The 22,759-nt window shown below is 35.5% G+C and overlaps 1 protein-coding gene across 8 annotated transcripts in view; it reads left to right on the top strand.

Moving 5' to 3' along the window:
• CEP83 (centrosomal protein 83) overlaps positions 1-22,759 on the top strand; it is a 122,653-nt gene that overhangs the window by 70,072 nt on the left and 29,822 nt on the right. For 5 of the 8 annotated variants that reach the window (XM_045467021.1, XM_045467022.1, XM_045467018.1 and 2 more), the window contains 5 exons: positions 3,458-3,709; positions 7,147-7,278; positions 13,556-13,670; positions 14,931-15,075; positions 15,189-15,338. In XM_045467021.1, coding sequence (XP_045322977.1) covers positions 3,458-3,709; positions 7,147-7,278; positions 13,556-13,670; positions 14,931-15,075; positions 15,189-15,338 — 794 coding nt within the window. Of the gene's footprint in view, positions 1-3,457; positions 3,710-7,146; positions 7,279-13,555; positions 13,682-14,930; positions 15,076-15,188; positions 15,339-22,759 lie in introns of those variants that run through there. The other 3 variants (XM_045467024.1, XM_045467023.1, XM_045467027.1) reach the window with 2 other exon arrangements.

Genomic DNA, 22,759 nt, shown 5'->3' with positions numbered 1-22,759 from the left:
CTGCCAAAAAAAAAAAAAAGAGGGAAGGTACAGATTATCTATATCAGGAATGAAACCGAGACTATCACTACAGGTCTTGCACACATCAAAAGGTTAATAATGTAATCTGGTGAACGGCTCTACCCAAACAAATTTGACAAACATGGATAAAATGACTCAAAAGGCAGATACTACCGTAACTTACCCCATATGAAATAATTTGAATAGCCATATAACTATTAAGGAAACTTAATTCATATTAAAAACTCGCCAAAAGAATGGTTTCCTTGGAGAATTCTACAGAGTGTTTAAAGAAGAATGAAAACCAGTTCTATACATGTCTTACAGAAAATAAAAGAGGAGGGATGTTACCAGTTGGGGAAACGGTAAAGGGTACACAGAAACTCTGAGTTATTATTATATTTTTAATATTTATTTATTTATTTTGAGACAGAGAGAGTGCACACGAGTGAACACAGGCGTGAGCAGGGGAGGGGCAAAGAGAGAATCCCAAGCAGGATCTGCGCTGTCAGCACAGAGCCCAGTGTGGGGCTCAATCTCAAAAACCATGAGATCATGACCTGAGCCGAAATCAATAGTTAGACAGTTAACCAAATGAGCCACCCAGGTGCCCCATGAATTATTTTTTACAATTGCATGTGAACCTACCATCATCTAAAAATAAAATTAAAAAAAAAAAAATGTAAACAGGAAAAAGTTATAAAAGTTAAGAATGACAACAGACTTCCTTTTGGAAATAATATAAGTCCAAAGATGGTAGAGAAATATCTTTAAAATACTAAACAAACAAACAAACAAACTTAGGCTGTTTGATTCCAGAACCTGTACTCTTAACCATTACTCTATGCTGCATCATAAAGATCATGAAAACAGAGATGGATGGAACAATTAGATAGACTCCTTTTTCCTTTTTCGGAGAGGAAACTCCTGGTGAGTTAGAGTGGTACGACCGTCCTTTGAAAAGAAGATAAACAACAACTGTTCCTAGTCCCAGATCTGTTTCTCATTTCTGTTGTTTCCTTTACTTCAACAATTTTTTAAAAGTAAAATTGGTTAATACGTCATGTTTCCTGTCAGGTAAGCTTATATTCTAGAAGAGAATAAAGTAAATGTAGGGTAACAATATGGGCAAATTTGGATAAATGTCATAAAAGAGAAATTCAAACAAAGCCTTTGGGAAATTTAGAGAAAGGATTGAGAGTACAACAGATTAAGGCTATCAAGAAAGATTGAGTGTGAATCTGACTGAGAGTGGAGGAAAAGGGAAAAGCTGAGGATATGTCTAAGATCTGTGTCCTGATGACTAAGGCAAGGGCAGTATCATAGCAGTGATTAAATATAAGCTCTTTGGTGGCACAGTTTTGTGATTATTTGCTTGTCTGTTAGGTTTGTAATGTATCCTTACTACCTAGAACAGCCCTGAGTACATAGTAAATGCGCAATAAATATTTGTTACATGAATGAATAAACGAATAGAGAAATTAGAAGGCAATGGTCACCAGATTTCGTAGGGATGATTTGATAGTGAGCTCTAGTTTGGGAGTTACAATTGTGGGATCTAATTGTGACTATGCTATTAGCCAGCTTCATCCATAGTTTGAACTATTACTTCAGCTATCACACACATGACTTTCAAAACTATTGGGAGAGAGCAATAATATAGGAAACATGCTGGTCAAGAACATTAGCTGTCTGACCTTGCATGTAAAATGAAGATGACAAGAGAAGTTACTGTTACTAAATGCAATTTTATGTCTAGTGCACTTAGCTTGGCACTTGGTCATAATACTGAGTAAAGGGCGCCATTGTTTGAACTTGAGTTCCACTTGGACTTTGACCTAGATGAGCCAGCCACCACACCTCTGGTATAGCACATTAAAACTAAAACTGTATTTGAATTACCTCATGCAAAAAGCTAAATGGTATTTCAAAGATGGCCAGCTTAATACCTTCATTTTACTTGGTGCCAAAGTGAAAAAGTAACTTGCACAAAGTCACACAGAGAATATGGAGGGAAAAAGGTAGTCAGGGACCAAACTTGTGGGGGGGTAGTGTTTATATGTAAAGGGTAGGAGGAAAAATAGGAAAGAGACACTAAATTAGTTAGGCTTGAGGCTGAATTTTATAGCTGCCTTCTATGATGAATTTTATTTTCTGGGAAAAAAAAATGGTGTTTTCCTGCTAGATAGCTCTACCTGTATTTCCCATTGACATCTTTAATTCAACATGTCTGAAGCCAAATTGGAATCACTGCATGTTAAAACTGAAAATGATTTTTGAGGCCCTTCAGTCTATACTCTCATTTAAGAGATGAGGAAAACAGATTCTGCTCTGTGGTGGAGCTCTCACACTTCTTAGATTCATTAGTAGCAAAGTGAGCCATCATTCATCTCTTGAGTCACTTTTGCCCATGTTGCAGAGTGTTACTTTAAGTCCTTTTGGGTTAGAGTGAGGCTTCTAGGCTCATCCTGGCTACAGACAACCTCTAGTGTTGTTAAGAGCAGTCGGGTTTTTTTGTTTTTTTTCTTTAAACAGCTGACTCCTTTCAGTTGAATCACATGAAGAAACCCCATATATAAAAAGAGACTAAAAAAGAGGAGTTGCTCTGGCTAACAAAGATTTGGTGGTGATGGTGGTTGGGGAGATCAGGGAAGAGAAAGAATGAGTTTTACCCTGATAACTTGGCCCCTGATTCCTGGAGGTGAGGGGCCTCTGAAGTGCCTCTGAGGTTAGGAAGCAGTGTGAAACTCTGTGATTTGGAGGCCTGGGGGGTCCGGCAGTGAGGGTTGATATGAATGAGAAGACCACTTGTGTTTCTGTTCATCCTGTTTTCCCATGACTTTTCCACATACCCTGGAGTAATAATTTTTAGGTCTTTCTTGAATCTAATAATTAAGAACTAGGCCATCAGTGCAACTAGGGCCTAAATAAACTCTCAGCTATCATTTTAAAACTCTCATCAGTCACATTTGTAGGTATTTACACAGACAAGCAGCTTTTTTGTGAATTAAGTGGCCTTGAAATAGATAATTTTATTAGTATAGACAAAGCTCAAGTATTGTCACGTGAGGAAAAGCTTAGTGGCAATCAGCATATTGATCTTGCATAAACCCTTTATAATGTTCTGATGAATTGTAAAATACTTGACATATTTTTAATTACTTTTATACTATTATTTATAATTTTGAATTTTAGCAACTGATGAAGCCCTGTGCTTAGAAGACACCATGGGGAGATAGAGGGAAAATAGGACAAGGTCCTTGCCCTCACATTTGAGTCATGCTGAGTACAGAATGAAGAATGTGACATTTTAGGTTTTTATCGTTTGTACTTGCTTTCACCACCTCAACTTCCATATTGTGTAATTTTTAATTTTAATTTACTGATGTGTAGAGCATATTCATGACTGAAAATTCACTAATTTAAGATTCTGTGCTTTCTTTCAAATTATTACTAGATTGCAGGACTGACGAAAGATAAAGAAGAACTACATAATCAACTGCTTAGTGTTGATCCCACAAGAGACAGCAAACGAATGGAACAACTTGTTCGAGAAAAAGTCCATTTATGTCAGAAAGTAAAAGGCTTAGAGGCTGAGGTAGCCGAATTAAGGGCTGAAAAAGAAAATTCTGGTGCTCAGGTAGAAAATGTCCAAAGAATTCAGGTACGGCAGTTGGCTGAGATGCAGGCTACAGTCAGATCCCTGGAGGTAAGATTTTAATTGCTTCCCGGTAGAGTATGGCATACTTTTTTGAAAGTGCAATCGACAAGCCTTTGATTTTTAGAGCACAAATCTATGCTTACCAATCTAATGCTGATGCATTTGTAGAGTCCCAAGAGTATAGATTCTTTTTGTAAAGAAGAAAGCTATTGATTCATAAGCAATAGCTATGCTACTACATTTACAAAGGGATTATTTATTCTTTGGGAGCCAAAATACCTAGCCAAAATGATTTAACCCTTGAAATGCCAAAGAGTAGAATATGCAAAATTTTCAAAATTTGAGTTTCTGAGGATTAAAGTCATCTCCAACCAGAAGGAACAATTTATTCCTGGATAGTTATTTCCTTACATGGGATTCAAGGTATTAAAATCAAAAGACCTGTTTAAATAAAAGTACCATACTTTTATATCTTATGACAGCTTCTTGCCAGAGTAATACAATTCAACTTGGTACTAATGCATATAAGTCTTTAGTGAACTATTTTCCTGAGTTTGTTAGAGAAATATAAGAGCTGGCAGAGCTAGGCTGGTACTCCTAGAGGTATTCTTCTATGAAAATTCTTGGTTTCCATTGTGGGAGAGGAAAACTTTCTTTATACTCTTAGGTTCGGTGATTGGGGATTGTGAATTAAACTGACAATAGATTAACAAGAGAAAAGATGGATATTTATGTAAGTGAACAGGAGTTCACAGAAAAAATGTGGCTCAAAGTGGTAGAATTTGGGGCTTGCGTGTCGTCCTTTTAAAAAATATTTATTTTTGGGGCGCCTGGGTGGCTCAGTCAGTTAAGCGTCCGACTTCGGCTCAGGTCATGATCTCACGCTTCGTGGGTTCGAGCCCCGCGTCGGGCTCTGTGCTGACAGCTCAGAGCCTGGAGCCTGCTTCTGATTCTGTCTCTCTCTGTCTCTGCCTCTCCCTTACGTTCTGTCTCTGCCTCTCAAAAATAAATAAATGTAAAAAAAAAAAAATTTTTTTTAATAAATAAAAATAAAAAATATTTATTTTTGAGAGAGAGAGAGTGCAGGGAAGGGGCAGAGAGAGAGGGAAACAGGATCTGAAGCAGGCTCTGCACTGAGAGCCTGATGCAAGGCTTGAATTCCTGAACCAAACCGTGAGGTCATGATCTGAGCTGAAGTCAAAGGCTTAACTGACCCAGCCACCCAGGTGACCCTGCATACCATCTTAATAGGGAAACGAGATGGGGAGAAAAGGCACTTAGGGGAACACAAATGACTTTTAGGAAAGATAAACAGGCCCTTAGGAAAATAGATGGGAGATATGACAGTTTTGTGACAGTGTCTGTATAGGTGATTTTTTATCCTTCTCCCTAAATAGGAGTCAGTCTTCACTGGCTATAAAACCCAGACAAGGGGATTTATAATTCTTTTTGGTGGCTCTGGTTTTTGGTAGCAGAGAGGAGTTCGGGGAAAACCCTTTTCCTGTGTCTATTGATTATCAAATGCCTTCAGCTCAAAATAATTTTTATGCCACGGTGACATATTCTGGATCCCTTAACCACCTTGTTTAGGTATGCTTACTTTTCCTGGTTTTTAGTGTCTAACATATAGCAAATATACTAGTTTTGAGCAATCAAAAACTAGTTTTGATTTATTTTGAGCAATCCAAAGTGTGTGTGTGTGTGTGTGTGTGTGTGTGTGTGTGTGTTTAGAATAGTTGTGAAATGATTAGACTTGTAGGGAATTAGTGGGCATCTAGCAAAATAGTGATTTTTTTTTCAGCCAAAAAACTGGGTACAGCCAAAATATTGATATGTGTTAAGAATAGAAGTCATCTTTTTATTTTTTGATGAAGCTTCTGACAGTATTTATTGGTTTCCTGAACTAAAATTGTATCATTGGACCTTAGACATGAGGCAGTTCAGAATGAGACTTTTATGTTGCTACCTTTCCAGTATTAATGTATTTATAGTGACTGAGTAAGTGGATGATTGCAATTGAATACAGTGTTTGATCTCAATGCAGAGCTTTTTATTGAGGTCATTTGGAGTGCTGATTTTCAGGACAAGTTCAATGATTACAAAAGATGGGAGGTTCATTTGTGACACTTTCAAAGAGTTAATTTTAGGGGCGCCTGGGTGGCGCATTCGGTTGGGCGCCAGGTCCACGATCTCGCGGTCCGTGAGTTCAAGCCCCGCGTCAGGCTCTGGGCTGATGGCTCGGAGCCTGGAGCCTGTTTCCGATTCTGTGTCTCCCTCTCTCTCTGCCCCTCCCCCGTTCATGCTCTGTCTCTCTCTGTCCCCAAAATAAATAAACGTTGAAAAAAAAAATTAAAAAAAAAAAAGTTAATTTTATCATTTGTCAGATGAAATGAGAATAAGCACATGAGAAGAAGCATTTTTTCTTCTTTGATTTTTTTGGGCTATCATTGTGCCTGCCCAAAGACTATCATTTTATATTTGAGGAAAATAGTTTTTTCTGAATTACTTGTTGAATATACTCTTTAAAATTTTTATTTTTAATGTTTATTTATTTTTGAGAGAGACAGAGGGCGAGCAGGAAAGGGGCAGAGAGAGAGGGAGACACAGGATCTGAAGCAGGTTCCAGGTTCTGAGCTGTCAGCACAGAGCCCAACATGGGACTTGAACCCACAAACCGTGAGATCATGACCTGAGCCGAAGTCGGACGCTTAACTGACTGAGCCACCCAGGTGCCCCTGAATATATGCTTATCATATTTAAGATATATAGGAAATGAGATCTTATAAAACCGTGAAGCTTATTTTTTAAATGTCAAACATTTTAACTATTTTGAGTGGAAATATTTTTAAAAAGCATTTAGTTTTCATTTTCAAGTTAAAGAGTACTATGACTGTTACCAACCAGAAATTTTCTTGAAAATTTACAGACTTAAGAATCTTTATTATGTGATGGGATCAAGAGCTATTGAGCTCTTTGTTCATACTTCCAGAGGCTCCAGATTGAGAATTTTGAATTCTTAAATCTCTCTTTTTTTAGTCTCCCTTGATTTTCAGATTTTTTGCTCTCACCTACTACTGCAAATGAGCCCTTTCTTCTACTTTCTAATATACTTTTATATTTCTGAGATGCATTGAAACCCCCAAAAATGTTTGTTCGAATTATGTCAGCAAAAAGAGTAAATAGGTGTCAAGTGAGTACACAGAGGTACAGTCTCATGAGAGAAGTTTATGAGTTGTATTTTGGTGGTGGCTGTTGATAATGTCATTTGGGTAGATACTCTTGTTACATATTTCCTGGAGCAAATATCATTCATTTTAATTCTACCAGTTACTTTGAGGAAACTTTTGTTGTGTTGGTGCATGTTAGTATTGATGAGGTTTTGAGTAGTTGGGGCTAGTATGATTACACATATATTTAAAATAGTGCTTATTTTTATATAATTCCAACATTTATGAATAAATTAAAAAACTTTTTTTTAATTAAAGGCTGAAAAACAGTCAGCTAAACTACAGGCTGAACGCTTGGAAAAAGAGCTACAATCAATTAATGAACAAAATACTGTTTTAATTAGTAAATTGCATAAAGCTGAACGGGAAATAAATACATTGACCAGTAAAGTAAGTCATCTTACGTTTGTACTTCATTCTTTAGAATGCTTGATACTGCATAATGGCAAAGAAATTTTGTATTTTAATACTTTACTTCTCTGTATCGAGATCTCTTTTTATTTTGTCATGCTACCTTCCAGTACATTCAGAATGTGATCAATTTTTACCACCTCTTCTGTGACCACTCTTGTCTAAGCCATGATTTCTTGAGGTTCGATTTTTATAATAGCCCCCTAACTCTCTGCCCATTCAGAGCTCTGCGTAATCTGGCCTCTGCAGTCTTTCCACGGCCTCACAGTCCATTTTCCCTCCTGTTCACTTTGCTCCGGTCTCACTGGCCTTCTTTTCACTCTTACTGACTTCTGTGTTAGGGCTTTGGCACTTGCCTGCCAGACGTAGTCTTCCCTCACGTCCTCATAGATTGCTTTCTCACGGCACGTTATCAGAGAGGCCTGCCTTCTCTTCACTTTGTAAAATACCATCTTGCCTCTTCCTGCCTCACTGTCTGTCTTCCTTATCTGCTTTATTTTTCTTCGTAGCTCCTAACACCATTTGATATATATTTATATTTGTTTATTTTTTGTCTCTCGTGTCCTCTCCCACCCCCTTTTCTTTCGACCAAATATCAGCTTTAAGAGTAGGGACATTGCTTTTGTTATTCCTTGTATCTCCAGCTCCTGGAACAGTGCTGGCACGCAAAGTCACTCAATATTTGTTAAGTGAGTAAATTAATAACAGCAGCATGGTCTGCATTTATGTTATTTAAAAAAGTTTTTTTTTAATGTTGATTTTTTTGTGTGTGTGAGAGAGAGAGCGTGTGCACGTATGCACGTGCAAGCAGGGGAGGGGCAGAGAGAGAGAGGGAGACACAGAATCTGAAGCAGGTTCCAGACTCTGAGCTGTCAGTCCAGAGCCCAACTTGGAACTTGAACTCACGTGCCCAACGGTAAAGCTGAAGCGCTCAACTGGCCGAACCACCCAGGTGCCCCTGCATTTATGTTATTTTTAAAAGAATATATATAATGGTTTGCACATCTTTTATATACTAAGTTTTCTCAGGAACTTAGTTTTTTCTCCCTCACATGCAGTATATATGAGGAATCTGGTAACCAGAAATAGGATAGCAGTGATAAAAGTATCTTGTAGAAAACTGTGGTGAATAACAGCATCAGCTCTGGAGTCAGACAGACTAGATTCAGCTTTCATTTCTTTTCCTTACTAACTGTGTGACCTTGAGCCAATTTACTTTCTCTCTGAAAATTTTAGTGTTTTTCTTTATAAAGCAAGGCTGATATCTACCTTAGAGAGTATGGCAAAGATTAAATGCAATATTATGCATAAAGCACTTAGCAAAATGTCTAATAGATAATCACCGCAAATATTAGCTATTATTAATGGTAGTACTTGGGGGTATTTTAAAATCTAGGAAATAAGTCTGGTTTCTGAATCCATGCAATCAAGTATTTTCCATCAGAGCAGAGCAGAGTTCAGGTAAAATTACCTTAAAAAACAAAATGGCTCCCAGACCAGAAGGAATTTACTGTAGCCTCTAATAGAAATGAGTTTATCTAAAGAAGTAATGCATTCATCATAAATTCCTTGGCCAAGGAATTACTTAAGAAGACTTAGGCACTGTTTATGACAGAGGGAAGATTGAATTTTAGTGAGTAGGATGTAAGGATTCTAGTCTCATTGAAGAGATAATTCTTACTGTGGAAAGGAATATACCCATCTGTTTTAATTAGCAAGCGTGAAAATAGCAATTCATTTTATTCCATTTGTTCTGATTGTATGATCACCAAACAACTTTCTGTTATTTGACTTCCAATGTAATTTTGTCTACAGGGAGAAAATGCCCGCTGGTCCTTTAGACTTAGAGTGTTCTAATATCCATTATAATTTTTTCTCACGGTTACTGTAACTGACATTCTGATTTTATAGATCAGTCTTTATAAACTTTATTAATGTGAATCTAACCTTGAGAGTGGTCATTTCTGTGCCTGAAAGTCCATAAACCATAATACTAGATGTATTAGATGCCTCCCTTGGGAGATAGTCTACCCAGTTTTTTCCATGGCAAACACATACTCTTTCATGTTTGCAGATTGTATATCTAGTGACATTTAAAATTTTTGTTTGAATTTTTATACTTTACAGTTTACAAAGTGATTTTGTAGCCAGTGTGTCATTTAATTCATTAGACATGGCTGATGCTAGACAGAAGAAGTGAAAATTAGGCAAGAGGATTTTTAATTGTTGAAATACTTTGATTCAAGTGTAGTCTTCTAGTCTAGCCAAAATTGGTCATTTTGGAGGAGGTACTGGAGTGCAGTGGAAAAGTCTGTGAGCTCTGAATCCGATAAATCTATCTTTTGATCCTGGCTCATTTATCTCATTCATCACCTATGTAAACTTCTGATTTGCTTAACTTTTAAGTGGGAACAATGCCTGCCTCTTACAGGATTTTTCTAAGATTAATGATAGTATTGAATGAAGTAAATAGTAGCTGGTGATGAAAGTAATGGCAGTGATTTTACACCAATGATGTCCTTCAATAAGAAAATGATAGAACACAGAACTGTGAACCCATTGACTAGTTTCCTTCCTCACTGTGTCAATAACTGTGTGTGGAACTTTAGGCAAGTTTCCTCATGCATGAAACGAAACATTGTTGTAGGTCATCCCTAGGAACTCTTACAGCTTCCTAAAGTTGTGTAAGCCCTACTGGAAAATAAATTAATAATACAATTGCTTCCTGATTAACCTAAATAGATTATTTATACATTCAGATGCGTACATATTGAGAGATATACATTGACTTTCTACAATGATAGAGTATACAAAGAAATAGATGCAAAACACAAACAAGTAAATTTAGGAAGTTCTCTCATGCCTTTCTTCCAATTCTAGTATTGCTAAGAGTTGCCTTTTTAAAGGCATACTTGCATTTTTTGCATATAAATGGCATATTAAAAACCACCCTTCAGCTTTAGACAAACCAAATTTTCACTTAGAATCATGCATGTAAAAAGATTTCATTGGAAGGATAAATTTTAGAATGATATTTCAAACACGATTGTCACAGTTTTCTTTGCAACTTGAAATTTTCATCAATATTTTGCAACTCTAGCAAATGGTTGTTTGCAATGCAAAGGAGCACCTGGGGTGTATTTGTCTAAGTTATTCAAATTTGTAAGTGTTAGGGTTTTGAACAGAATTATGTCCGTATGACTCTCAGTGTCTTGGATTAAAAAGTATTACCAAAGATGGCCTGAAAATGGTGACCTTAAAGATATATCACATTCAATGAGATAAATTGTGGTTACCTCAGGAAGTATTTGATCTTTAGAATGCCAGTAACATAAATACAGTTTTAAGGAAATCATCACACACATTTATCCTTATTAGCTACGTTAATGAGGTCACACCATCTCAGACCTCTGAAAAATATCAGAATTTAAATACACACATCTTTTTGGAATTTGCATCAGGAGCTTCTTGAGTAATGCATTTTTTACAACTATATTTTTCTTGCTTACATATATTATTTTCTTCCATGTCTTTGTGTATATGTGTATGTGTAATTTAACAGATTCTGAATCCCTGTAAAGCTATTGCCATTGTTTATATTTCTTAAAGTTTACTGGGTAGTACTTTCTGAATTCTTGGCTCCTGTTGTGTCAAAAGCATTAAATAAATTGGCATCATGAAGGCTAGCATGGAAAACATATTATGAAAAATAAAAGGAAAAACAGGGTACCTTAGCCCAAGGGAACTTTAGAAGACTCTGCATCTCTTGAAATTATATGTAACATTTTAACATTGTACACTTTGTTTAGGAAAAGATCTGTAGTTTTCCTAGGACTTTTGAGACCTGATCACAAAGAAGGTGAAGAACCAGAGATTTAGAGTCAGAAAGAAAAGTTTATTATGACTAGTTGGGATCTGGTTCAGATTACTTACAGAATGTGCTACTGTCATAGCTATATAATAAATATTGATATAAGTTTCTCATTTTTAATAAAGAAAATAATTCCTTTTAATATATTTTCAGGAAGTTAATACTTACCACTAGTATAAGTGCATTCATTACGTTAGGATCATAGAAATGTGGCACTAAAGGAAAGCTTAAACTCATATAGGTCCATAGATGAATAAATGTGAGTGCGAGATGACAAATACTTTGCTTGAGCATATACCACTAGTTTAATAATAAAAGTAGGCCTGAAGACAGACTTCACTTGTTTGACTTCCTGTCTAGAATTCTTTCAGTTTCAATAATTATAGTTTAGTTGAAAAATATTTTCTCATTTCAGTATATCTCAGGGTGAAATGAATTAAGAAATAGTTTTGTTTTTTTTTTTTTTTTTTACAGATTTCGTAGTAGTTCTTGTTGAAATGAATCAAGTTTATGCAAAATAAGATGGCTGTAATTTTCCACCTCTTATTTAGAGAGGCTACAATGTGGTTTGTTAATTAACTGCTATGTCATTCTTAACCTTTTACAGTTAGTATATAATAGCAGGCTATAATTTCATTTGTTATAGAAATTGGATTTTCACTGTAGTTATATTTCTCCAAAATTTTAAAACAATTATGGTTTAGATTCTGTCCATGAAATTATAATATAGTAAAGCCCAGTCTACAGAAAGTTTAAGTTATCAAGATAAATGCAGTTTCTTAGCTGCTTTCGTGTAATTTCTGTGAGACTTGCTTTCATAGAAAAGAGCTTCAGAAATGTTTAAAAACCTTATGTCAGCACACTGTGTTCATTTTATGTAGTATCATTTAAAAAATCGATAAGTTAATTTGGAAGCATGCATCTTAAATGTGGTTAGCAGTACAAAGGTAGCCCAGTACTTGCTTGTCTGTTTCTTTGGATTTTGGCCAAACCATTCCTTATAATGTTTTTAAGACCTTTCATAGATGGAATCTCTTTTGGTAAGACACTTCTATTTCTTGTTCTTCCCCTCTTTAGCTCTAGGAGCTCTTACTGATTTGTTTCTAACTCCCATCTTTAATTTTTATAGATTTCTGTTGCACTCAAGTAAATTATCCTTTAGTCTTCTGTTCCCACCATCTTCTGTTTTACATATTTGGCATGTATATATTTGTGGTTTTCTACTCTTATTTCGTAGTTTCATGCATGAGTGTAATATGTCAGAGTACAGGTTTATCTAATTTTTATGTCTGTATTGGTTAAATCTTTATTATGGGATTAACTATAAGACTAACTTTAGAAGCACCTTACCATAGAGAAAGGATATGGAAAATATTAGAGAGTAGTGCAGAAAATTGGAAGAGACTAATAAGCTTTCTTGTTTGTTTCTGTAACCCCAGCTCCTAAAACAGTGCTGGAGCACATAATAAGTGCTCAGTAAATATTTATTGAATGAATGAATGAATACTACTTATGAACTAGAATCATTCAACTTTCAAAAGGGATGTCTCATTGAAAACTAAAAACTGGTATGTGATAGGTTAATTATATGGAAAATATTGACAATTATTTCCATTCACTCAGGGCTTTAAAAGAATCAGGTTTGGGCAGTAAAAGTTTAAATTAGATAGGTTTTATATTTGTTCTACCCACTGCCATACACACACATGCACGCACGCACGCACAGACACACACACATTATTTAATCACCGAATTCAATTAATTCTTCCTTCTTGTCCCCTTTATCAATCCTTTGCCTCTTAATTGTTTCTTTACCTTCAATTTCTTAATCTTAATTTGCATCTAGAGTTAATTTTCTGAAACAGAGTTGACTGTGCCACCTTCAGTAGCTAACAGGATACACAGACCTTTGCAATGGCATATAAAGTTTACTTCCTGCCACTCCACATATTTCATACCTTCCTTTGCTCTAACTATAACACATTGCTCATTGTTTTCCAAGCATACTATGTAATGCTACACCTATATAACTTTTTATATGCTGTTCCTTATACCTAGAAAGGCTTCATGTCACCAGCACTTTTTTTAAAGGGACGTTTCAGCCAGTCATTAACTACTGGATTTTAGGTACTTGCAGTTAAGCCTTTTAAAGCAAGATTAAGCCAGAGGACCCCCACCCAGGTATCTGTAAAGAAATAACTGAGTTTTGTTAGGAAAAGACTGTTTTCTTAATACCAAATACTGTTCAAGGCACTGAAGCACCTTCTCTCTTGGAAGGTATACTTACACTGTATACCCTGCTACCAAAACATTTTCTCATTTCTACTGATGTTTTTGGGTAACAGTTAATGGCCTATAGTAATTTCAATTTCTGATTATCAACAGGTAAAAGAACTTAAACATTCAAACAAACTAGAAATAACAGACATCAAACTGGAGACAGCAAGAGCTAAAAGTGAGCTAGAAAGAGAAAGGAATAAGATTCAAAGTGAACTGAATGGTAATATATGATTTCCCATGCTTTTTACTATTATTTTTACATATAAACTCAAATTATTAAAAGAGATCAAACTGAATTTTTATTTTCAGACTGAATTTTAATCTTAGAGCACATATGGATTATTTTTATTTATGTTGAATGTTCATTTTGTGATCTAGCTTTTAAAAAAATCTTATGTTTATGTCATTTACTTGATTAATACTTAAATGAGACTTTACAAATGGGAATCCATACTTTCTGGGTTTATAATTTTGAATCTATTTAGATCATGTGATTATTAGTCCCAGACCGTTTTGAGTCTAAAGAATGTAAGGAAGATAGGTGGGTTCCAGACCCAATTTCTGTTTTTTATGTAGATAGTAGGCTTGTTATTGAGCCTACTTTAGCCTAGGCTTATTTTAAGTTCCACTTTAGTCTTAGAATGCCCTTCTCTTCATGAGGCCTCAGAATTATGCTATTTCTGACTTTCCTTTTTTTTCCCCCCCGCCCCTGACTTTTCTTAAAAGGTGTTTAAATAAGCTACCTTTGGCCTGTAACTTTCCTCAAGTGGGTCTTTAGTTGAACTGATGTCTGTAGTTTCAGACAGAACTTATGATGAATTAGTGTTTTCATCATTTATTTCTATTTGATATTGATTGATGGGTTTCCATAGAGTTAGGGAGTAACGTTTCTTAGGAACTTCAAGAGTTTATGATTTAGTTCTGCATTCTTTTTAAACTTGAGTTAGGTATGAATTTATTTTAGTTATTCCATGTGCAAAATACTTGCCATATCAATACAAGGAAAATTTGTGAATTCATTGGATAAACTTGAAAGTTTCTAATTTATATTTCTACCAGAAACCTGACAGTTCTGTTAGAATGATAGGTTTTGAAGGTTTCTGTGATTTTTTATACTACTTCCAGCCAGCTTTATGATGATGCTATCTGTGGGGCTAAGATTACAGAACCCTTTTAGAAGTGAAGTATTATATATCTCTTTTGATATCATCTGGGTTGATGTCCCCAGCTCTCAGGAGTCAAGTGAGTAAATATAGTCTTTTATTAAAGTGTGTGTGAATGGACAGGATGGTTAGCTCTGAGTTTTAGTCTGTTTCATAAGGTTTATCAATAAAGATTTAAAGATCTTCGAGAATATGTATCCAGACTCACTTTCTATGCTCTTTTAATTGTCTTAATCAGTTTATGGATGCTTGCTGTTATGACTTTTCATCTTAATAACATTGAATGCAGCATATTTTTTTCCTTCAAAAAATGTTAGGGTTACAGTCAGACAATGAAATTCTCAAGTCAGCTGTTGAACACCACAAAGCACTCCTAGTAGAAAAGGATCGTGAATTAATACGTAAAGTACAAGCTGCCAAGGAAGAAGGTTATCAAAAACTCGTGATATTACAAGATGAAAAGTAAGTACTTAATTACCTTACTTTGTGTTCAGTCTTCTTGTAAATGAAAACATTTTGCTGTCATATCATCGTTATTGTAGTTCTTCTAACATAATTATCATCTGTTGTTTTAGGCTAGAGCTTGAGAACAGATTAGCGGATTTAGAAAAAATGAAAGTGGAACATGATGTCTGCAGACAGTCTGAAAAGGATCAGTGTGAAGAGAAATTGCGAGCTTCGCAGATGGCAGAAGAGTCGGCCAGAAGGGAACTTCAGAGTATTAGGTTATATATACGTATATATATTTTAAACTTCATTTTGAAATAAATTCAGAGCTCACAAAACATTGTAACAGTCATACAGAGGATTTCCATATGAATTCATGGAGATCTCCAAAAACGGACATCTTCCATAACCATATTACAATCATCAGAACTAAGATACTAACATCAATATAATCAGGAAACAAAATAAATATTACACTTACTCAGCTTACTCAAATTTTACCAATTATCCCATTGATAGTCTATTTCTGGTCTAAGATCCAATCCAGAATCACACATTTCCTTTACTTTTAGAGTGCTAGCCAGTTATTTTGTAGATCACCCCTCAATTTGAGTTTGTCTTAAATTCTTTATGATTAAATTCAGGTTGTAACATGTTTAGCGAAAATAATACCAAAGTCAAAGTCTTGTGTCCTCAGTGCATTATATCAGGAGGTATATTATTTGTACCTTACCCTTACCTTACCCTTACCGGTGATGTTAACTTTGATCACTTGGTTAAGGTGATGTCTGCCAGATTTTTCCATTATAAAGTGACTGTTTTTTCCTCTTTGTGATATATAATTATCTTATGGGGAAATATCTTGAGACTGTGTAAATTTTCTCATCATACTTCTGCATGATATGTTCTTCCACTAATTTTAGCACCCATTGGCCAAATATGAGACAATTTGAGCAATGAAATAAGTTATAATAAAAGATCACAGTCCATAGGATAAAATAAAAATCTATGGATCCAAATGATATAATGTGTAATTATTTTTAAATTTTTATTTTAGAGAGAGCACAAGAGGGGAGGGGGGACGGAGAGAGAGAGAGAATCCCAAGCAGGCTCCACACTTAGCTCAGAGGCCAACACAGGGCTCGATCCCACGACTGGATTGTGATCCGAGACAAAATCAAGAGCTGGATGCTCAACCAACTGAGCCACCCAGGCACCCCTAATGTGTAATATTTAGAGAGAAGGAAAGCTTTTTTCAGGAGAATTCCAACTAATAAATGTAGAAAGAATAATGGAAATAGGAAAACATCATTTGGCAAACATGACAGTAGCAATAATAGGCATGGTGTTGCAAATTTTCAAAGGTTTTCAGCATCTCTGGAGATAATCATGATTTTTCCTCTTTTGCATTATTAATATTGTGTATTAATGGATTTTCTAATCTTGAAACAACCTTAACTTCTGAAATAAGTATCTGTTTATTCCATAGAAAACAACTTGTTAAGGCTCTCTTTCTCTATTGGGATCAGTTTTAATCATCTGTGTTTCATAAGAAATTATTTATTTCATCTTTGTTTGCAGATTTATCTTCATAGAAATCTGCAATATCATTTTTATTTTTTAATTTCTTTTGTTTCAATGCACCTTCCCTTGACCATTTCTTATTTTGTATTTGTCCTTTTTTCTCCCCTCTTTGTTTTTCGAGTCAACTATTGCTTTGTTGATTTTATTCTTTTTACTGTGATAAAATATACATAACAGAATTCACTATTTTAATCATTTTTAAGCATACAGTTCAGTATTTTTTTAAACTAGGAATTTGATTTATGGAGTCAACTGTTTTTCTATTTCCTACCTCATTAATTTCTGCTTCTTGATTCTGTGTGGTTTTTTTTTTTTGCCATAAAGTTTTTATAGTTGTATTAGTGTTTAATGTACATAAAATAAAATTCACCCATTTAAAAAATGTACAGCTTGATGCCTTTTGGTAATTGTGTAAAGTTATCTAATCACCACAGTAAAAACATAGAACACTTCCATTACCCTTAAAGTTGCCCCATGTCTCTTTTCAGTTGACCTCTCCCCTGATCCCCAGCCTTAGACACCCCCTGGTTTATCCATGTTATTGCATATGGCAATAGTTGATCACTTTGTATTGCTGATTGGTATTCCACTGTATGGATGTAATGTGATTTGCTTTTTCTTTTTCCTTTTGATGGACAGACATTTGGATTGTTACTAGTTTGGGACTATTATGAACAATGCTACTATGAACATTCATGTACAAATCTTTGGGCATATGTTTGTCTCTTGGTTAAATATCTGGGAATGACTTTGCTGAGTGATGACACATGGCAATGCTGTTTTATAACATATAGCAATACTGTTGTACAAAGTAGTTACGCTATTTTTCATTTCTAGTAGCAACGCATGAGAGTTCCCCTATGACAGTTCCATTTGTTTAACACATCTTGACTGACACTTGTTAATCTTTTTAATTTAACTCTAGTGGATGTGTACTAATATATCACTGTGGTCTTAATTTGATTTTCCTAGATGGCTGGAGATGTTTATTTAGCATCTTGTAATGTGGATTTTTGATGTGTCTGTTCAGATATTTTGCCCATTTTTAAAATTGGGGAGTTACCTTCATATCGAGTTATAACAGCTCTTTATTTAGCATACAAGTACTTTGTTAGATTCATGTTTGACAGATGTTTTCTCCCAGTCTGTGGCTTGCTTTGCTTATTTTAATTGTGTCTACTGAAAAGATTTTTTTTTTTATTTTGATGAAGTCCATTTTATCATTTTTTTCTTGTTTGTGTTTTTTGTGTGTTCTGTTTGTTTAAGAAAGAAGGCTTTGCAGGGGTTCCTGGGTGGCTCAGTACGTTGAGCGTCCGACTTCGGCTCAGGTCATGGTCTCATGGTCTGTGAGTTCGAGCCCTGTGTCGGGCTCTGTGCTGACAGCTCAGAGCCTGGAGCCGGCTTCGGATTCTGTGTCTTCCTCTCTCTCTGCCCCTCCCCCGCTCATGCTCTGTCTCTCTCTCTCTGTCAAAAATAAACATTAAAAAAAAAACTAAAAAGGAACAAAGAAAGCTTTGCATAATCTTGTGTCATAAAGATTTCTCTTATGTTTTCTTCTAAAAGATTAATACTTTGTTTCTTACATTTAGGTTTTATGGTCCAATTCGTGTTAATTTTTCTGTAGTGTGAGGTGATGGTTGACGTTCATTTTGAATTTCCACTTGTTCCAGCATCATTTGTTGAGGACTGTCTTTTCTTCCATTGAATTCTTTTGGTATCTTTGTTGAAAATCAGTTGACCATATAAATGTGTCTGTTTCTGGACTCTTATTTACATTGGTTTGTCCATCTTGACACGAATATCACACTGTCTTGACTACTGTGGCTGTATCACAAGTGTGATTCAGGTAATGCAAGTCCTCTGTACCTTGGTCTTTTTTGTCAAGATTGTTTGGCTCTTCTAAGTCTTTTGCCTTTCCATATAAACTTTAAAATCAGCCTGTCACCTTTTTCAAAAAGGCTTGTTAGGATTTTGATTGGGATTACATGAATCTGTAGCTCAGTTTGAGGAGAGTTGTCATGTCACCAATATTGAGTCTATCCAGTCCATTAATATGGCCTATCTTCTCATTTAATTATATCATCTTTAAGTTTTGTCATCAGAGTTTTATATTTTTCATTGAATATGTCATGCTTGTGTTACATTTTATTTCTTAGCATTTTTATGTGATTATAAATAGGAGTTGTTTTTTTTTTTTAAATTTCACTTTCTAATTGTTCATTGCTGGCATATAGAAATATAGTTAGTGGACTTTTATGTGTTGACCTTGAATTCTGTGAGCTTACTAAAGTCATATGTTTTCTACTAGCTGTTTTGTAGATATTTAGAGTTTTCTAAGATCATGTTGTATACCTATGCTTTCTTTTAGTTTACTTTGTTCATTTTTTTGTTAAATTTTGAGTTTGGAATTTAACTCAACAAGTGTTTGTTCTTTCATTTAAAAAAAATTTTTTTTAATGTTTTGTTTATTTTTGAGAGAGAGAGAGAGAGACAGAGCACGAGCACAGGAGGGGCAAAGAAAGAGGGAGACACAGAATCCGAAGCAGGCTTCAGGCTCTCAGCTGTCAGCACAGAGCCCAACGCAGGGCTTGAACTCACAAACTGTGAGATCATTACCTGAGCCAAAGTCGGACGCTTAACTGACTGAGCCACCCAGGCCCCCCCTCGTTCTTTCATTTTTATTGGTGAAGTTTCTCACGTGAGCTTTTTCTTATCCGTGCTTTAAAAATATTCTATAGATTATGACATGTAGTGTTTTAATTATCATTAACTTTTTAGAATTTCTAATTCAATTTGTATTTTCCTTTTCACCCCAAAATTAATAGATGTATTAATAGAAGGTGGAATTGTTTAATATGAGGTAAAATTAATAGTTTGCTAGGGCTGTCATAGTAAAATACCACAGATAGGATGGTTTCAACGATAGAGGTTTGGACTTCTAGACTCTAGAATTGGACTCTAGATGTTTGAGATCTCAAGGTGTTAGCAGATTTGGTTTTTCCCGAGGCCTCTTTTGTTGGTTTATAGATGGTTACTTTCTTGCTCTGTCCTTACAAGGCCTTTCCTCTGTGTGCATATGCCTCTAGTACCTCTCCCTCTTCTTAGGAGGACACCAGTCATAGGGATTTGGATCCACCCAGATAACCTCATTTAACTCTAGATACCTCTTTAAAGGTCCTGTCTCCAAATACAATCACATTCTAAAGTATTGCATTTGAGACTTCAACAGAACGAATTTTGGGGAGACACAGTTCAGTCCGTAGCAAGGTTTTTGAATTTCCAGGTGGGAGGGCTTTTTGCTTATTTACTTTGTTAATTTCTAGTTTTACTGCATTGAAATCAGAGAGTACTGTTTCTATTATTTCTACTTTATGAAACGCTGTAATGTTTTCATTGTGACCTAATGTATCAAGGCCAGGGCTAGGGTTAAGCAAGTGAGACACCTACGGCGAAAAAGTTAAGGAGACAATTTTACATGTCAACACTAAACATGTAGGAGCTCTAAAGTGAGTCTTTTTAAAATTTGCACTTCACTTTGCACCTGTAATACATCATCAGTTTTTGTTACTCGTTACATAAGGACTAGAAAGGAACGTGTTCAATTATAAGAGTAAGTCTCCTGTTATTTGTATGTATCTGTCTGTGACTCCTTGCATTTCTTGTAGTTTTCTTCAAAAAGATGATTGCTGTATTATTTGGTATATAGATTATTATAACAGTTACCTCTTAGTTGTAATGGTGGTTTATAGCATTTAAAAGTGCTTCTCTTTTTGTCGTTTCATGTCATTTGTTTGAATTCCACATTGATGTCATTGCTCCTGTTTGTTTTTTCCTTCCTTCCTTCCTTCCTTCCTTCCTTCCTTCCTTCCTTCCTTCCTTCCTTTCTCTCTCTCTCTCTCTCTCTTTCTTTCTCTCTTTCTCTGTCTCTCCCCCTCTCTCCCTCTCTTCCCCCCCCTCTCCCCCTCCCTCTTCCTCCCTCCCTCTCTTTCTTTGTTTCTTTCTTTTTTCCGTCTAGAGTTTATTTTTAAGTAATCTTTACACCCACCACGGGGCACAAACCTACAACCATGAGATTGATTTGCATGTGCTACCAACCAGCCAGCCAGGCGCCCTTCATTACTCCTATTTTCTTATTTCCATTTGCCTGATAATGCCTTTATTCACCCCCTTATTTTTAGTCTTTCTGAATCATTTCATTTTTTTAAATGTGTCTTGTATGTGTAGCATATAGTTGGGTCTTGCTGTGGAGCCAAATTAGAGATCATTTTATTTTAACATATGAATTAAGTTCATTTAAATGCACTGAGCCCATGCTCATAGCAAAGACTTTCAGGCAGGAGCATGAATGTTCCCTTGCTGGGATTTAGAATTATTTTCGTCTTTTTGCTTAAAAATGTTTTGAAGTTTGGGCACTTTCTGTCTTCCAGTTATGGAAAGGATGTGGTTTTGTGTGGCTTTATTTATTTTTTGTATTATTTTGCAGGACGTATGGATAGCACAGAACTAGATATCTGCTGTTATCTTCAGCTACCTGGAAGTCCCTATATCTGCTTTTTAAATTTCTAAAATCTTAAATGACTTCATAATTATAGATTAAAGTTGAGAGGTTTTTAAAAATCATGTTCAGGGGCGCCTGGGTGGCGCAGTCGGTTAAGCGTCCGACTTCAGCCAGGTCACGATCTCGCGGTCCGTGAGTTCGAGCCCCGCGTCGGGCTCTGGGCTGATGGCTCAGAGCCTGGAGCCTGTTTCCGATTCTGTGTCTCCCTCTCTCTCTGCCCCTCCCCCGTTCATGCTCTGTCTCTCTCTGTCCCAAAAATAAATAAACGTTGAAAAAAAAAATTAAAAAAAAAAAAAAATCATGTTCATTAAGGTGTAGGTTATGTTTCAGGACAAGGGTTTTTTTTTTTTTTTAATTAAAATAAAATTTAAATTCCAGTATAGTTAACATACAGCGTTATATTATTCTCATTACTCAGGAAAGAATTACCTCAGGCAGAAATATATGTATTATTTACTCATGTCAGGTTTTATGAATGATTAATTTAAATGTTGGCTGTAATAATTCTAGAATCATAAATCTGTAATGGATTTTGAGAGCCAATTTTGTCCTATGCTTTGCTTTTAGGTGAGTACATTATTTTTTTTAACTGTTCTAGACAGGTAAGGTGTTTTTTGGTTGGTTGTTTTATCTCCTTGACAATCTCTAGAAAGGAGAGAGACACTCTTCCTAGGAAAACGCCACCCTAATGTTATCCCTTTATGGTCCCACCATTTAACCACTTAGGGTCTTTTCTGTGAGAATTGAACCCTGTTTCTCCTGGTTTGGCTTCTATTGACATAGTGGTAAATGTCAAGCAAACTTGTTGTTACTTGCAGACACTAATGAATTTGGCCCTTAGGTTTTTTTTTTCTTCTTTTTTTCTATATAAAACAACATTCATTTTTTTAGCTTTTCTTTAATAGAAATCATTTTCTATCCCATTAGTCACTTTGATAATTTTTTAAAATTTCCCTTCAGTTTCTCCAGTTCATTTATAATGTATAATTGGCCCCAACTTATTTTAAAATAGGGACATAATCAACATAAAATATAGCAGGAGTAATTTGCAAAATTTACATGACTTTTTTTAATGGTCTACAATTGTGTTTTTCCTATGGCAGTTCTGATTTATAAATGTCTGGCTACATAAACCAGGTCTATTTTGGCCATTCGTTAAATAATCATAATCTCATTTTGTCTTAGTTAGAATTTGTGATAGGTCGCAAATTAAAAAATTTAAGTGTTCGTTTATTTTTGAAAGACTTAGACAGAATGCGAGTTGGGGAGGGGGAGAGAGGGAGGGGCGGACAGAGGATCTGAGGTCCGCTCTGTGCTGACAGTAAAGAACCTGATGCAGGGAGGGCTCAAACCCACTAACCACAAAATCATGACCTGACCCCTAATCAGATGCTTAACCAACTGAGCCAACCAGTTGCCCCCAAAATTAAATTCTTTACTCATAGAGAGAAAGGTCTTGCTAATGAACTGAAAAGTCTAAATCCTGTAAAGCAGAAGTATCCATCTATTAACAAATAACACATATCTGTTCTGATTAGGATTAATCACCGCTTTGGC

The sequence above is a fragment of the Leopardus geoffroyi genome, chromosome B4 (genome assembly GCF_018350155.1).
Source record: "Leopardus geoffroyi isolate Oge1 chromosome B4, O.geoffroyi_Oge1_pat1.0, whole genome shotgun sequence".
Taxonomy (NCBI): Eukaryota; Metazoa; Chordata; class Mammalia; order Carnivora; family Felidae; genus Leopardus; species Leopardus geoffroyi.
This window is presented reverse-complemented; position numbering and strand designations above follow the sequence as displayed.